This window comes from Sus scrofa, chromosome 18 (assembly GCF_054392235.1).
Source record: "Sus scrofa isolate SSC_HxYL_T2T_F1_AM1 chromosome 18, Sscrofa_HxYL_maternal_Yorkshire_Landrace_v2.0, whole genome shotgun sequence".
Taxonomy (NCBI): Eukaryota; Metazoa; Chordata; class Mammalia; order Artiodactyla; family Suidae; genus Sus; species Sus scrofa.
The window spans coordinates 25,864,297-25,881,190 of record NC_139400.1 but is presented as its reverse complement, the minus strand read 5'-3'; the positions used below and the strand labels follow the sequence as shown (position 1 = coordinate 25,881,190).

Below are 16,894 nucleotides of genomic sequence, written 5' to 3'. Positions count from 1 at the left end.
CATAAAACTTCTAGAAAAATAGTATGTTCTCTGACATCAGTCTTGGCAATATCTTTCTCATCAGGCAATGGAAACCAAACCCTGTATGTTATCACTTAAATATGGAATCTAAAAAATAATACAAATGAATGTATGTGCAAAATAAAAACAGACTCACAGGTATAGAGAACAAACTAGTGGAGTTCCCTTCATGGCTCAGTGGTTAATGAACCTGACTAGGATCCATGAGGTTGTGGGTTCGATCCCTGGCCTTGCTCAGTGGGTTAAGGATCTGGTATTGCCATGAGCTGTGGTGTAGGTCACAGATGTGGCTTGGATCTTGCATTGCTGTGGCTGTGATGTAGGCCTCAGCCGTACGTCCTATCTAGCCCCTAGCCTGGGAACTTCCGTGTGCTGCCGGTGCGGCCCTAAAAAGCCAAAACTGAAAAAAAAAGAAAAGAAAGAAAACAAACTAGTGGCTATTAAAGGGGAAAGGGAAGGGGGAGGAGCAAATAAGAATATGAGGTCAAGTGATACAAACTACTATAAAATAGATAAGTGATATGGACATGTTGTATAGCACAGGAAACTACAGCCATTGTCTTCTAATAACTTTTCTTTGACAGGGGCTCACAGGCAGAATATCGAAGGTCCCAGGCTAGGTGTTGAACTGGAGCCATATCTGGGACCCAAGCCACAGCTCACAGCAATGCTGGATGCTTAACCCACTGAGTGAGGCTGGGATCAAACCTGTATCCTCACGGATACTCGTCAGATTCTTAACATGCTGAGCCACAATGGGAACTCCTAAATAACATTTAAGAGCATAGAAGATGTAAATTATATACTATGAATCACTATGCTGTACACCTGAAGCCTAGAAACAATGTACCTCAACTGTACTTCCAAGTAAAAATACCTAATAAACACAAAAAACAAAAGAAATGAACAAACCAAACCAAACCAAACATGCAGCTGCAGAGAACAGAGCAGTGGTTATCAGAGGGGAAGGGGCAGGAGGGAGGGGGATGAATGGAAATGAAACGTTTGATGGTGAGCACATTGTAGGGTATAGGGAAGCAGAATTATAATGTGGTACACATGCAACTTATAGAAGGTTGCAGATCAATGTTGCCTCAATTTAAAAAATAGCTACAGAGTTCCCATCATGGCGCACTGGAAAGGAATCCGACTAGGAACCATGAGATTTCAGGTTCAATCCCTGGTCTCGCTCACTGGGTTAAGGATCCAGTGTTGCCATGAGCTGCGTTATAGGTCACAGATGCAGCCTGGATCTGGCATTGCTGTGGCTGTGGTGTAGGCCGGCAGCTGCAGCTCCAGTTAGACCCTTAGCCTGGGAACCTCCATGCACTGTGGGTATGGCCCTAAAAAGATGAAAAGACCCAAAAAAAAAAAAAAAAAAACCAAAACAAACCAAAAAAAAAGGCTATGGAGTTCCCATCGTGGCTCAGCAGTTAATGAACCCAACTAGCATCCATGAGGACACAGGTTCAATTCCTGGCCTTGCTCAGTGGGTTAAGGATCCAGTGTTGCCATGGGCTGTGGTGTAGGTTGCAGATGCGGCTAAGATCTAATGTGGCTGTGGCTGTGGTGTAGGACGGCAGCGGCAGCTCCAATTTGACCCCTAGCCTGGGAACCTCCATATGCCATGGGTGCGGCCCTAAAAAGACAAAAAAAAAAAAAAAAAAAAAAAAAAAAAAGCTACCTTTCTTGAGCTATGCTTACTGTGTAGCAGATAGTAAGCACATCGCATACGTAGTCATATTTTCTCACAAATTCTCTTGATTTTCTCATAAATGATTTCCATTTCACAGGTGAGGCAGGGAACATCAGTTTGTCTAAGCCACACACAGACAGCTAAGGAGGGTGTGGAAGGTTAGAGCCCAGATCCCTCTGTCCCTCTGGTGCATCCCACAGGGAGCCTGCCAGCCTCTCATCCCTGTGAATGTCATTCCCTAAATCATTTGGCTAGGTTCTCATTCAGTTGCTACTCTTTTTAGTTCACCATTGCGATCCAGCGCCTGTCCTTTCTCTTCTTCTCCGCAATGTCCTTGGCATTTCCAATGCTATGGTGACAATCAAGCCACCATCAAGAGGGAGACAGAGAGAGAGAGAAAGGCACTTTGTTCAGTGTTTGTTGTAATACAGCTCAATCAAAAGCATAAACTTTTTTTTTTTTTGGTCTTTTTAGGGCTGCCCCCTCGGCATATGGAGGTGCCCAGGCTAGGGGTCAAATTGGAAGCGGTAGCCACCGGCCTACGCCACAGCCACAGCAACGCGGGATCCGAGCTGCATCTGTGACCCACACCACAGCTCACACCAACACTGGATCCTTAACCCACTGAGCAAGGCCAGGGATTGAACCCTCATCCTCATGGATACTAAGTAGTTGGGTTCGTTAACCACTGAGCCACAATGGGAACTCCCAAAAACATAAACTTTAGAATCGGAGACACCTAGGCTCACTTTCTAGTTCCATCATCTCTATCACTTGTCATTGGTGGGACTGGAGTTGTTATTGCTTTGAGCCTCAATGTCCTTATCCATAAAATGGGTGTCGTGGGGACAACGACTGCGTGAGGCTGGATCCCACGAATTGAATGAGGTCGTGTATGTGAGTGATGTAAAGACGTCAACGCCATTTATGAAATCACCTCTTTGAGGAGGTTCTTTGGGAGCTGATGACCCTCTGTCACAGAGCATCACATCGAGGCTACGGTCCTACGCTACCCTCGTGCCCTATACTTGTATTCTGTCTTCATCTCCTCCCTGGGTTTATCAGTGCCCTATATTATGAAGGCATCTTTTTTTTTTTTTTAAATTGATGGGATAAAAACCCACTAAGATCATTTAGAAAAATCTTGTCTTCGGGATTAGTTTGGTCTCATTACACGGTCTCCTTTGGGTACCTGATCTTGTGGTCCAGTGCTTTAGAGAAAACAGTGGGCATTCCTCTCATTACTGGGTACCCAGCACTGAGTTCAGAATAACAGAAATATTAACACCCAGTCTATTACTGAGTTGAGACAGGACATAAAGCAGGTGAAATTATTAGGGAATAAAATTATCATGTGCATATCAGCATTGATTCTGTTAAAGTGCCGAGGGCTGTATTACAGGCGATTAGAGGCTGTGGCCATTCGGGAGAAGGTGCTAATTGTGCAGCGAAGGAGAGAAAGGAGGAGGTGCCCTGAAGCCCTGAAGGTGGAATAGCAACAAGTCCCTCTGAGAAGTCACCTGTGAATGTGATGAGTCACAGAGCCAGGGGGCGAATCCAACCCTCACCAGCGTCCAGCTGTCGGTGTCGCTTTGATGTCCTTGTCTCACTATGTCCAGGGTGGAACAAAAACTTGGTTTGATGATGAATAATGGAGCGGAGGATGGTGAAGGCAGAAATGTGAAGGTGAAGAGGTAGAAGAGAACAGACGGCTCTTGCCAAGACAAGACTTTGTGAAATGACTTTAATCTCGCTCGAATAGCAGTAGTAAGCGTTTTAAAGGATTATGTATTGTGCTGTGTCCTTTGTGCCCCATCTCCTACCCACCTGACCCCCCCTTTCAACCCCAGCTGTTGCTGTAGCAACCGGGTGGCCTGCATGTAGCCTGGCAGCATCTGCTTTAGGGACAGACCCTATATTCCCTTTGCCTCTGCCCCACGTACCGCTGAGGTCGCTGGGGGGGGGGAGCCACCTAGCCATTCCCATGTGCTCGCAACCTAGACGTCTGAAGGATTCGGTAGCTACTGGGCAGCCTTTGAACACTGAGGGATGGATGGGAGCCAGTGGACACATTCTGAGATGCAGGTTTCTAGAGGGTGGAAGCGGGGTTGACTCCTGCTGCCCACAGTGGAGACCAGCTTGATAGCACACCCCTGAGTTGGCTTGTCTTTCCTCCCTGAACCCCACTCCTGTTCCTCAGGGCTGTCTCCCCAAATAAACCCCCTCCTTGCTCACAAGGTGAGCTGCTTTGGGGGGAGACTCGGGCACTTGCCATTATCAGTTATCCATTTCTATACTTTCTCGGGAAGCTATGATCTATACTTGCGTTTCAGAGATTCTCGCATTGACTTGTCTTCATTCACTTAACAGACATTTTTCGAGCAACTCCTCTATGCTGGCTACTGGCCCATGATCTAGGCCCAGAGAGATAACATATGAGGTTTTTCCTTCAGGAGCCTGACATGCAATACTAAAGCCACCATCCCCTAAAAGCCTACAAGGGGTCAGTACCCGCTCTCAGTCCTGGGAAAGCCTTTTGCCACTAGATCCCCTCAACAACCCCCGGGAGGAAGGCCTCATTCGATTTGGAGACTGTGAGGAATTTGCCCCGAGGTGACAGGGCTGGACCGTGATGGGTAAGGCCTTCACCACTGCTTCTACCTGGAGAATGTGCTCAGGTCACAGAAAGGGGACCAAAGTCACAGCTGTCTGGACTGCTGAGGGGGTCTCACAGTTCACATCTGGGGCGCATCCTGCCCGTGCTGCCCACGGGAATTCACGCAGCTCGAGGGAAACCACAGAGGAAGATGGAGTGAGAAGGGCAGGCGGGATGGGGAGCAGTGCAGGCGGGCACGTGAGGCGGGCACCTTGATCTGGCCCTTTTAGTTGATGTGCTTCTAGTGAATGGGGCTGAGAGCACATCCCTGATACCTGCCGGCTTCCCCTCCCTGACAGCTTCTCGTCTTCTTGTCCCGTCTGCCACTGGAGTTGGCTGGGCTTAATCAGAGACAGTCGGGGAACTTAGCTGGTGGAGACGCAGCAGCCCGGGTCTGCGCCCCAATGTGCCACAGGGGTAAGAAGCGCCCCCCTCCCCCACCACCCGCTCTTGGGACACGAGCTCCTCCGCTGCTTGTATTTCAGAGGGATTGTCAGGCCTTTATTAGGATCAGAGAGCAGTAGGTGCTGCTGAGAGCAGCCAGCCCATGTGTGTGGACTGGCCTTTCTAGGCATCAAGAGGAGCTGTCATTTACAGCCTCCTCCGGGTGGCTGAGGACCTGGAGAGGCAGCGCCCCCAGGTCTGTGCCCTGGTAAGGATGGGTTCTCTGCCTTCCTGTTAAATTGATCACTGATCAAAATCTGTATAGGAAGCTATGGGCTTTTTAAAAAAATCTTTTTTTTTTTTTTGGTCTTTTTAGGGCTGCACCCTTGGCATAGGGGGTTTGCAGACTAGGGGTCGAATTGGAGCTGTAGCCGCCAGCCTACCCCACAGCCACAGCAACGCCGGCCTACACCACCGCTCACAGCAATGCCAGATCCTTAACCCACTGAGCAAGGCCGGGAATCGAACCTACATCCTCATGGATACTAGTTGGGTTCGTTAGCCACTGAGCCATGACAGGAACTCCTGTAGGCTCTGTTTTAAATCTCCTTGGTTGTGTTCATCTCTAGATGGTCCATTTAGCCTCTCCTGAGGGTGCTGTGGGATGTGAATACTCTGACTGCCACGTGGGGCTACACACGCTTCACCAGGGCAGGCAGCCTGTGCCAATACCTGGCAGAGAGCCTCCCGCACAGAACTGGCAAAAGACGCTGGCTTCCCCTAAGGTGCTGCTCCTACTTTCTCTCCTGACCCTTCCCCTCCCCTCCCCCTCCTTCTTTCCACTTCTCTGTGGATTTGCTGCTTCTTTGTCTGAGTCTTCCCCTTCCTCCCTCATCTGTCCAAAATCCCACTCAGGAAAACTAGGTACATTGAGTGTAAATAGGCAATAATGTCTTTTTTTTTTTAAAATGAAAGATTTAGATTAAAAGAATAATTCTCTGTAAGTGAAAGATGAGCGTCCACTCATCCACCTATCAACTAAGAGGCTATTGATCGGTCAGCTTAAAATTAACTTCTTCTACCTTGTCACAGTCAGGATAGTCTAGGTTATGCTGCAGTAACAAACAGCCCTCACACCTCAGGGACTTCAAACAACAAAGAATTATTTTCTACTCATGCTGTATGACTATTAGGGTCACCTGGTGGCTCTGCTCTGTGTCATCGTGGTCCAGGCTGAGGGAGCATTGCAGGGGACCTGCATGACTAGTGTGCAGATTTCATCGGCCTAGAGCAAGGCTTGGCCAGTCTGCCTTTATTAGGTGAGGAACTGTCATGCTCATTCAGGGAGGGAAAGTGGGTGGTGTTGACAGTGACACTCCATTTGAGGACCCAGCCCCATACACCTGCCTTCAGCTTTAGCAGACACTCCCAGCAGCCCCGCAGGCTCGGGGTCAGCATTCAAGGTGGGAGTTTGGTTTGGAGAAGGTGACAAGGTGGTGGTGATCTGCCCTCCTCGGCCAGGAGCAGCTCTACCAATCAGGGAGGGGCTCTGACCACAACGCCTGCTCTCCTCACCTGCCGGCATCACCCCCAGCCACGACTCAAGGAATTCCGTTCCTGAAGAAGAAACTTTCATGGCAGGGGCTGTGCGGCCAAATGTGAAAAATAATGGAGATCAGGAGTTCCCGTTGTGGCTCAGTGGTAACAAACCTGACTAGTGCCCATGAGGACATGGGTTCGATCCCTGGCCTCACTCAGTGGGTTGAGGATCCGGCGTTCCCATGAGCTGTGGTGTAGGTCGCAGATGTGACTTGGATCTTGCATTGCTGAGGCTAGGCTATAGGCCGGCAGCTGTAGCTCTGATTCGACCCCTAGCTGGGAACTTCCATATGCTGTGGGTGCGGCCCTAAAAAGATAAAATAATAATAACAATAATGATAATAGAGATTAGGTTAGTCACAGTTGGGGAGATAATCCAGGGACCAGCTTCGTCGCTTCCCCCAGTCCTACGGCCCTCGTCCTTTCCTCCATCCATTCGTCATTTACTGGGATTTACTCTGTACTGGACACTGTTAAACTTGGGTTCAACTGAGGTAGGGTCTCTACTTTCAGTAATTTCACAGTCTAACGATCAAAAATACACATATTTCATAGGTTTACGCTTTTGCAATGATAAATAAGGCATCTGCTATGGACTGACTTCTGTCCTTCCAAAATTCCTATGTGGAAGTTCTCACCCTCCATGTGACTGAATTCGGAGACAGGACCTTTAAGGAGGTAATTAAGGTTAAGTGAGCTCCTAAGACAGGGGCTCTCGTCTGATAGGACTGGTGTCCTTACGAGAAGAGACAGCAAAGACCTCTTTCCAGGCACACATACAGAGGAAAGACCACGTGGGGACCCAGAAGACAGCTGTTTGAAAGCCAGGAAGAAAAGTCTCACCAGAAGCCAACCCTGGCCCCTTGACCTTGGACTTTCAGCCTTCAGAAAGGTGAGAAGATAAATGTTTGAGCCACCCAGTCTGATCTTCTGTTGTGGCAGCCCGAGCTGACGAATGCAGCATCCACTCTAAGTTTGTTATTGAGGCCCAAGCCCAACCCACTCTTTTGCCTGTGCAGTAGCACTCCTATGACTATTAATAGTACCGCATGCAGGTAGGGCCCTTCCTAATGCCCTGGGTCCTTTGCGCTTTAGTTACAGGAATCCACCCTCTCCACAGTCTCCTGGGTTTCCCAGAGCAGTTAGACCTGTCCGTGGTTTGCGGATAAGGAAACAAAATCACAGAGATGTGTTCTTCTCAAGGTCACAGTGGCTGGTTATGGTAACGTACGAGACCCTATAGATAAATCTAAAGACAGGGCAGGAACTGGGTCATGGGTGGAACCCGAATCTGAACTTTCCACGGAAGCCCACCTCGCATCTCCCTATTGTTCATGAAGTATAGTTTCTGTGTGTCTTAACTACCCCCAAAAAACCAAAACCAGTCCACGAAACATCTGGTTGATGTGAGTTCTTTGGGTTTGTGCTCGATCTTGAGGTTACTCATGCCCAGGAGCCTCAGGTTTGGTGGTTGGGATACGGCAGAGAGATAGAGGAGTTTCAGATTCCTGAAGGTTCATCTGTCTGCTTGCTTCCTTTTCGATTCTCTTTTCTCATGATTTTCAATTTGAATAATAATAACATTGGGGGAGTTCCCGTTGTGGCTTAGCGGTAATGAACCTGATGAGTGTCCATGGGGTTGCGGGGTCAAGCTCTGGCCTTTCTCAGTGGCTTAAGGATCTGGTGTTGCTGTGAGCTGTGGTGTAGGTGGCAGATGCGGCTCAGATCTGGTATTGTGGTGGCTGTGGCGTAGGCTGGAAGCTACAGCTCTGATTCGACTCCTAGCCTGGGAACTTCCATATGCTGCAAGTGTGGCGCTAAAAAGCAAAAAGAAAGAAAGGGAAGGAAGGAAGGAAGGAAGAAAAGAAAGAAAGAAAGGAAGAAAAGAAAAGAAAGAAAATTGGAATTTCATGGTGACATCCAGCCCAACCCCTTCCATCCGCTGACCTGAGATTTAGGGCAGCAGAGGACACAGACTTCCTGGACCCAGGCTGGTACTTATGCTGCACCACCTGCATCTCCTTCCCTTTCCCCTCACCCACCTCTGAGCCACGGCATGGACCATAGAAGGATGTGAGCGCAGGTGGACGGGTTGTTTTCTTCCCTTCCCCCACCTCCACCGCCACCCTCTTCATTTTCTTCTCCATATACCCCATTTCTATCCCAGAGGTCCAACGGGGTTCAAGGTCTCCTCCTTCTATCAAAATGGGGGGAAGGGGACCGGTAAGATCATTTGCGCTTGGGAGTAGCTTGCCGAGAAGACTCGAAGCAGGGGAGGTAATCCTCGCCTTCCCTCCGGAGCGTGTGCCTGGAGGGCTGTGTTGAGAGAGATTCGGAGGCCGATCCGCTCTGCACTAAAGTGGTGTCTGCGGACGGCATTGACTGGGAGTGTTTGCTTTCCCCCGCTTTGCAGGGTTATCGCCTCCTGCGACCCCTGCTTTGTAGCTGAGGACAGAGCCTTTCGTAAAAGGCTGTCTCTGGTGGTGGAGTTCAGACAGCATGTAGCTGGAGGAAAAAAGTGCTTTATTTCTACACCACAGAGGCTGCCGCCGCCACCACCACCTGCTTCTGGCCCAGCCTCCCCCTCCCTGATCCCAGCCAGACACGTAAAGACTCAAATCCCAAACCTCATTTTTATTATTTTTTAATAAACTTTATTCTATATTACAAATAGGTTTTTTTTTTGTTCTGAACTGCAAAATAGGAATGCCTTATATTTACATACACAGGTATACAATTAATTATAACAAAGGTACAGAAGCTTGCCTTTACCAAGTTACAACTGGGCTCCAATTTAAACAGCATAGGTTTCCTTTTTAAAAACTTTTTTTAATCTTTTTTTTTTAAACTCTTACTCAGATACTCTTCTTTAAAAATCAAAACCAGACGACCCTCTTCCTCTCCTAGATTTCATCCACTATCTTTGAGGCTCCTTATAACACTGTTGTCTAAAGATATGGTTTGCTTTGTTTCTATCAAAGGGTCATGTTCAAGGTGGGAATGTTATGGAAACAGGAAGTGGGCGGGGGCTGGGAGTGGGTGACAGGCGCAAGAATGACCGCTCTGCCGCCTTCAGTGGCCTCTCTCTAAGACTCAGAGGCCCCTGCCTGTTCCTTAAGCCACCTATTGATCCTTTCCTGTCCCTCCTCTCCTCTCTAAGTGTTTGAGACTTAACTCTGGGTCATCTGACCCGGCCAGACTCCTCTCCCCCCACCCCTGGGCTCACTGAGCCATTATCTGTTGTGGTACCCTGGAGTTGCTGGTTGCTATGGTAACTTGGCAGGACCTTGCTGAAAGAGATAGGCTGGTCTCTACAAGCTAAAGTGGGGAGGAGGGCGGAGGCCTCCAATCCTTCCTTCCCATCTCAGGGCCTGGGGTTCTCGTTCTTGGTCAGCGCAGCCAAAACACGACTAAACCAGGGCCTCCGGCCTCAAGGACGCCAGGCCCAGGCAGGGTGTGATGAAGGAGGGCCTAAAACACAACGTCATGGTTTCCAAATGGAAACACGATTCTTTGAGGTATACTAGCTTTTCTGTTGAAAGAACGGAAGGTTTAACGAGCCAACAAGCTGGCGGGAACATCAGGGCAAGAAGAGGGAAGGAGGAGACACGAGGACGCGGACACCGTCTTGGTCAGGCTCCTGTACTGCAGTCAACAGTCCTGTGTGGTCAAGTGGCCGGGGCGTGGGGGGGGGGGCTCAGTTTCTTAAGTGTCCTTTGCCTTGCTCTTCAACTGTGTCTTCTGTTCTGAATTTTACTCTTGTCAGGGAGCTTGAGTTGTAAGATCAAAGATAACCAACAAAAGTTCTCATTCCAGAGAAAGAAACTGGTGCAAGATGGGTTGCATGGACCTATGTGCCACGAGTGGCTGCCTTCTCAAGAGAGGGGCCCTCGGTGAAAAATCCCTAACGGGGTCTCCCCGCTGCCTCTAGGGGGAGGCTGTAGGATTCAGCGACCCCAGGGGCGGCCTGGGGAGACTGTGAAAGGGGGTAGAGTGGAGGGCAGGTGGGCTGGTCTGACCAAGGTCCACGGCCCTCCCCCACCTCCAGCCTACCTACAGAAGTCTTTTCATTCATAGGGATTTTGCTTGGTTTGGTTTGGTTTTGATTTAGAGTAGCCACTGGTCTATGCGAGGAATTTAAATGGGACTCTAATGAGCGTGTGTTACTTGCACAGCCAAACATCCTCTACATTTGTAAAGGTGGCTCCTCACCTTAATAAAAAATAATTTTATTGGGGAGCAAAGATTTGCAGTTGAATAGGAAGGTCGCTCCTGAATGTCTGAAATTTTTCTGCAGAGATTCTTTTCCGAATGGGAGGATGGGTCAGCGTTTCAGCACCAGGAGAAGGGGCTCCACAGCCTCGGCCTCCCCCAGGAGCAGCCTCTTCAGTCACCTCGGCCTCCCACTCTGTGAGATGACTGCTTGCTACGCAGTGGGGGTGGGGGTGGGGGTGTGAGGGGGGGGCGAAGGATGCGGGGGGGAGCTGGGGTAGCGCCCTGGGCTCCAGCCAGCAAAGGTGCAAAGGAAGCGCCCGGAATACTAGCAGCCACAGAGGGTGCTGCCCCAGCAGGGGAAGGTCACACCGAGGGTTGTCCTGACCCCTTTTTTAACAATTGGAGGACCCCCCCCCCCATCCCTCGGCCTCCAGTTTCTCCTCATCCCCTTGAAAGTCGCAGGTAAAGGGTTTCCCGCCCACCGTCCCCGCGTATTTGGACTTTACATGCCCCCCTCCACCCGGGGCTCCCTCCTCCGAACTCTTCAAATGCAAAAACAAAAAATAGCCAACTACAAACTCCAAATAAACAGCCCACCTACAGTTTAAAGACTAAGGGCAGGGCTGAGGGGACAGGGGCCCTTAGTGGTCTGTCCTAAGAGCTGATGGGGGCGGGGAGCTGACGGAAGCGTCTTGAGGACAGGAACGAGAGGGCAGGATGCCAAGTCAAATAGAGGGAAGAGGAAAGGCCAGGAAGGAGCTGGGATCTGCCTGGGGCGGGGTCCGCTGGGGTCACAGCGGGGGACGCGGGTACCTGGAGGTTTTCATCCGCGGAAACGCCTCTCAGAGACCCGCGCTGGGATTCTCGAGGGGGCGGCCCCTTCCCGGAAGGGCCGCGGTCCAGGGCCAAGAAACGAGTGTCCACAGGCCTTCTGCCGGGGGAGGGCCCCCACGGCCGCTTGCCTTCCAGGGACCTCCTCGGCTCTCTGAGGCAGGAACGTTTGTTCTTGATGAACAGTGATTAACCTTAACCTTCACTAGGTTAAGTATTTGACTTGGCATCCTGGGAAGCCAAAGGCAGCGCCCCTTGGTCCTAAGAGAGGAGACAGATGGAGAGCGGGCTTTCTTTCCCTTTAAGGTCGGAGCCAGGGGTTGTTCAGGATTCTGGAAACATCATCAAGACTTGCCTGGTAGACTGGAGGTCATTTGGGAAACGACTGCTTGTGGCTTCTCTGATGCGGGGGACCCTCCCCCCCCAGGCCCTGGAGGGACCAGGGACCCCTGAGCACTCAGCAAGACAGCTTTGGCGAGCGGGAGGGGGCGAGGGGTGGTCCAGGGCGGGACTGAGCAGCTCCTGAATTCTAGCGGATACATGGCCTTGGGGCAGAGGCTACACGTGCAGGAGGTGGGCAAGAGGGACCAGGGGTGCTTGTCCCCACTCCGCTCTGCTGGGGGAGGGGCACACTCAGGAGCCAGACATGCAAAGAGGACAAGAGCCTGAGGGCCTGGGCGTGGGAAAGGGGGTTCAGTGCTGGGATAGACGGCACATGGACATTCACCCCGGACTGGGAGGGGGCAGCAGGGACCTCACCCTTGGGCACAGTCCTGGACAGCCTGTCTCAAACGCTGGGATTTGCTTGGATTGACTTCTCTCTCAAGCATCTCTGGCCTCCTTCCCCAGCCTGCAGGCTCACGAGAAGGAAGCTCCAGGGCTGGCTCTGGGTGTGAGCCTCTGGGATACCGAGGTCATCCTGGGTCCCCAATTTCAAAACCACATTAAAACAAGAAGGCAAGAAAAAAATACTGTCCTGAGGAAGTAACCGACACGTAGCCATCGTCACTTCATGGAGCTATGTGCAGCTACCGAGAAATGTCAGCGTCTCCATGGAAGGACCAGGAATGGCAAAGCCCATTCCTGGGGAGATGTGTGCTCCTCAGGAGAGATGACCCGTCTGCAGCTCACTTCCCCAGCATCTCTCTACCCAGTCCCTTAAATCCGGGACGTTGCAAAGTTCTCCCTGCCTCTGGCCACCTCTGGCGTCGTCCCATCATCTCCTTCCAACTTTCAAGCTCCCTGCCCAGCCCAGGGCAGTTATTTGGACGATGTGATCTCCTGGTACCATTTTGGACCCACATGGCCTTGAGGGGCGAAGAGTGGAAGAGAGGGGGTGAAAGGGAGGTTGAGAAGAGAGGGCCTTTTCGCCCCTGCTCTCTGCCTAGGACTCAAGGAGTCAGATAAAGGTCCCACCTTCAACAGAACCATGACCCTGCACATGAACCGTGACCCTGCACATGAACCGTGACAGGGAGGGGTTTGCAGAGACCGCCCTCCCGCAGGACACAGCCTGCCCAGGGCCCTTCTCTGGCACATGCTGGCCAGCCTGGGTCTCTGGCCTGCCAGGAGGAGGCTGGGGACTCCAAGGAGAGGTTTGGAAAGAAGAGCTGGGGGAAAGAGCGGCTTTTTGACAATGCTGCTTTGTCTTTACTCTGAAACATTATCACACAGGCACCAAGAATCCAAAGCAAAGAAACAGAAAACAAACAGTTAAAGGAGAGACGGCTCTTATGGGGCAAATTGGGTTGGGGCTCTGGTGTGACCCTATCCCGTTTCTCCATTTCCCAGGGGCCACAGCAAAGTCCAGCCCCAACAATTAATATAAAGCCAGCCCCCCACGAGAAATGAGGAGGGCATGGAAACATCTCCAGCCTCCTCCCCTCTTTCTTCCTGACATTTCTGAGGTGTTTGACGTTTCTCTTACAACAAAAACATGGGGGGGGGGGGTAGTTTTGTACCGACAAAGAAAACAATAACAATAATAATAATACGGTAAAAAAAAAAGAAAAGTTTCAGCAGAACCGTGATGTCTTTTTCTTTTTTCTGCTCGTTCATTTTTTTCCCTCTAACTGTGCAAAACTTAAAAAATAAATCAAGACGCACTTACACACACAGCTTCCATTCAGCACATCTGTGTTAAATATGTTTGTGTCTTTCTCCTCCCCAACCCCTCACATGTGCAAAAATATTTTCACGGCCAAGGTGCCTCCACAGCCCGCCTCCCGGCCACGTGCTTCCTTCCCGGCCGGCAGGGCTTGTGGCTTCTGGGGAGAAAAGCAAACGATCCAGGGTAGAAGGTCCGTGCTTCTCCACCTGGCGCTTCGTCTGCCCAAACCTTTGGTTATGTTTTCCCCCCTGACACGCATCTTTCTCATGCTTCTCTTCCAGTTGTTGGGGTTTCTCCTCGAGGCCACCTCACGCCCTGCCCTGTGTCACCAACCGCCCAGCGCAGGCTTCCCTTGGCCAGTGACCACCCTGATTTCCTATGGACGGTGACCTCACCCCCGGCGCTCAGCACAGGAAACAAGAGTTGAAATGTCGCAAAGGTGCCGAAGGAATGGTGAGCGGGGCACAGGAGGGAGACGCTGCACATCCCTCTAGTAGGACGAGAAATCTTTCTGAGCTCTCTGCCTACTCCTGGGGCAGCAGATACACACACACAAAAACGCACCCACTCACGCACACACATGCACACACACAGGTGTGTGCACATGAGCTCACATGCACGCACGCACAGCTATGCCTATCCGACGCGGCGAGCATTCTTTGAGTTCAGGATGCTGGAAATTCTGTGCTTCCTTCCTCTTTCCACGCGGGGTCCCTTCTGAGCGGGTGGCAGGGAGGAGGTCTCGTACTTGGGGAGTGAAGGCAAGACTGTGGAACCCTCCTTCCTAGCCCCGCCTCAGACAATGCCCAAGTCGACACCGGGGCTGTCAGGAGCGAGTCTTTGGTGGAGACTGGACCACGGAGGGAGGTGGCATCTAAGGTCCCTTCAAGGTTTCAGGTTTCCGTGGCTGTCCATCGGACCATCTCTCACCAGAGCCCCTGCTCACCTAGGACGCATGTGTGAGCACACATTTGCCCGGCTGGCGAAAACGACACAGCCATAGATGGACTGATGGAGAGACAGATGCCAGGGCCAAGGTCAGTTGTATGTCCCTCTTCCCTTTCTGGCCAGGTCCTTCCTCTTGATTCTTCAGTCCTGCTCGAACATGACGAACCAGGGGCTGAGTTTGGCTGGCATTTTGGTTTGTTTCTGCGAGGCTGGGCTCGTGTGTGTGTTTCTTTCACGGACGACGGCCAAAGAGGTTAGGGAGGAGAGTGACAGGAGACAGCTGCGACGTTGATGAAATAATTCCTCTCAAGGAGGTTTGAACCGTCCAGTGACAAAGTTGTCTGCATAGCCACAGCACCAGACACTGCAGGGAGCTAGGGGCGAGGCTTCGATAGCGCCCTCAGCAAGGACGGCAGGGGTGGGGCCACGGAGACAGCTGGAGGTAGAATCTCCTGGACGCGCTCTGCATGTTACCTTGACCCCGATGAGCGAGGACTAAGGATGGAGCTGTGGCACGTGGCACTTGGGGATCTGCGATGGATCAGACCTCTGCCCGTGGCCGTGATTCGTTTGCATGTGGGGCTGCATGGAAAGCTACCAATTCTGCCTCCAGAGTGGATGCAGCTCCCTTCTCTTTTCTCCCCCTCCGGGTTACACTTCTGCCACCAGGAGCCAGACTGGGAGGTTGGGATGTAACTGCCCTTCTTTCCGTCTGGTCATTCTTTCGGTCTGGTCTTCTGCAGGCGGGAAGGAGACCGGGTAGGCTGGGCCCACTGGGCACTTGGAAGGGCTCCATGAAGATGGGAAGGGGACAAGGAGGCCTCTGGATGCCCACCCATCAAGTGAGAGGTGGCTCCACGCCTCACACCCCCACTCCAGCCACGAGCAGGAGACTTTCTTCTCCTGGCTGCAAAGGGACCAGGCCCCCAGCAGCGGAACCATGGGCCAGGCGACGTTGTCCCAGTGAAGGTGAGGCTGAGCCCCCTGCCTCTTCCCAGGCCATGGTTCAGACCAGTGTGGGGCCGTCAGCAAGCGGCAGGTGACGTAGCAGCACAGAAACGTCCTTCGTCCAGGGCTCCGGATTCAGCCCCACTGCGGATGCGCAGGGTCCGCTGGGAAAGAGCGCCCTCTGTTGTCTCCCGGCCAGGTCCCTCACTAACGGCACTTACTGAGGGTCGGTGGCTTGGTTCAATCCCGTTGGCAGAGCAACTGAAAGAGAGGGGATCCAGAAAGCAGGGGGGAGCCAGAAACAGGCGGCGGGGGGTGGGAGACAGCGCTGCTCAGGGGGGCTCCTGACGCCAGTCGGAACTTGCACTTGGTAAAGATGATAATCTAGACTGAGGCACGGCTTGGTGTGTCCCTCCCTCCAGGGGACCCTGGAAGGACGGTTCTCAGCTGTCTAAGCTCATGAGGGTTATGACTTGTTCTAGTTTGTAGGCCAGTTTCTGCTTCCCACACTGGTCATCGTGGTCCAGGGGTCCGAGGATCTGTTTGAAGAGCCAAGAATGCGGCGGTTACGAGCTTGCGGGCAAGGTCTGTGTTCTTAGGGGCCACAGAGGCGGGGGGTGTGGTCAGAGGTTTGGGGAGACGTGTGCAGGTGAGGCTGTCCATTGCTAGGGAGGTAGGCGGCCTGGGTGATGGGGCGGGGGTTCTCGGGCGTGGGGAACAAACTTGTGGGTGCCCAGGTGTCAGTGAGCCCAGGATGCCAGCCCACCCATTGGTGTGTTTGAACACACGTGTCCATTCCACTGCCCACGTAACACAGCTGAGAGTGGACGGAGCATCCCTGGGCCAAGATGCTGCAGTCACCTACAGGTGAAACGGCAGGCAGGTCCACTCCCATTGGAAAGCATGATGCTCAGTGTCTCAGGGTGAGTGGGACTTCATGATGTCAAGACATCCCACCCCACCCCCTTGTGAAAAAGGCACATTTCCCCCATCCGCAACCCAAGGCCTGAAAGTCCACATTTAGAAAGTGTTTTGGCTTTGTTTTGCCAGTTAAAAAATAAATAACCCTCGAAGAGTTATGTCTAAGCTTTATGGTCACGGGACACCTAACAACAGGGTTGACCACAGCCTCCGCGGAGATTGGCAGGTGGCTGGCAGAGGACAACGGCAGGGAGCGACTGTGGGCCCATGAAGACAAGTGTGCTGGAATTTGGCTCAGCCTCAGGAGTTGGAGGATTGAATTATGGCTCCCCCAGTTTCTAGCTGGGTGATGGGGGGCAAACATGGAAGCTCTCTGAACGCTCTCTTCCTCATCTATAAAGTGTGGGCACCATGACCCCTCCCTGGGCCGCTCCAGGAGAGGATAAAGGTGCTTATCACACGTGCGTGCTCATCACACAGTGCTTGCTCCAGGCGGGGAGGTTGAGAGACGGGGTGGTATCTGCAGGTGCTGGGGTGTCAGGGAGCAGGGAGGGGAGGGCAGGAA

The 16,894-nt window shown here is 52.0% G+C and overlaps 1 protein-coding gene and 1 long non-coding RNA gene across 11 annotated transcripts in view; one reads left to right on the top strand and one right to left on the bottom strand.

Moving 5' to 3' along the window:
- The window catches only part of LOC110257550 (uncharacterized), a 416,793-nt gene extending 402,828 nt beyond the window's left edge, over window positions 1-13,965 (top strand). For 4 of the 6 annotated variants that reach the window (XR_014833817.1, XR_014833816.1, XR_014833815.1 and 1 more), the window contains one exon: window positions 13,794-13,965. This is a non-coding gene — a long non-coding RNA (uncharacterized LOC110257550). Of the gene's footprint in view, window positions 1-4,672; window positions 4,791-6,911; window positions 7,035-7,126; window positions 7,249-13,793 lie in introns of those variants that run through there. The other 2 variants (XR_014833819.1, XR_014833814.1) reach the window with 2 other exon arrangements.
- Window positions 8,988-16,894, bottom strand: part of PLXNA4 (plexin A4) — a 628,886-nt gene continuing 620,979 nt past the window's right edge. For all 5 annotated transcript variants that reach the window (XM_085005420.1, XM_085005418.1, XM_021078937.2 and 2 more), the window contains one exon: window positions 8,988-15,947. In XM_085005420.1, coding sequence (XP_084861546.1) covers window positions 15,852-15,947 — 96 coding nt within the window. In that variant the 3' untranslated portion in view covers window positions 8,988-15,851. The remainder of the gene's footprint in view (window positions 15,948-16,894) is intronic.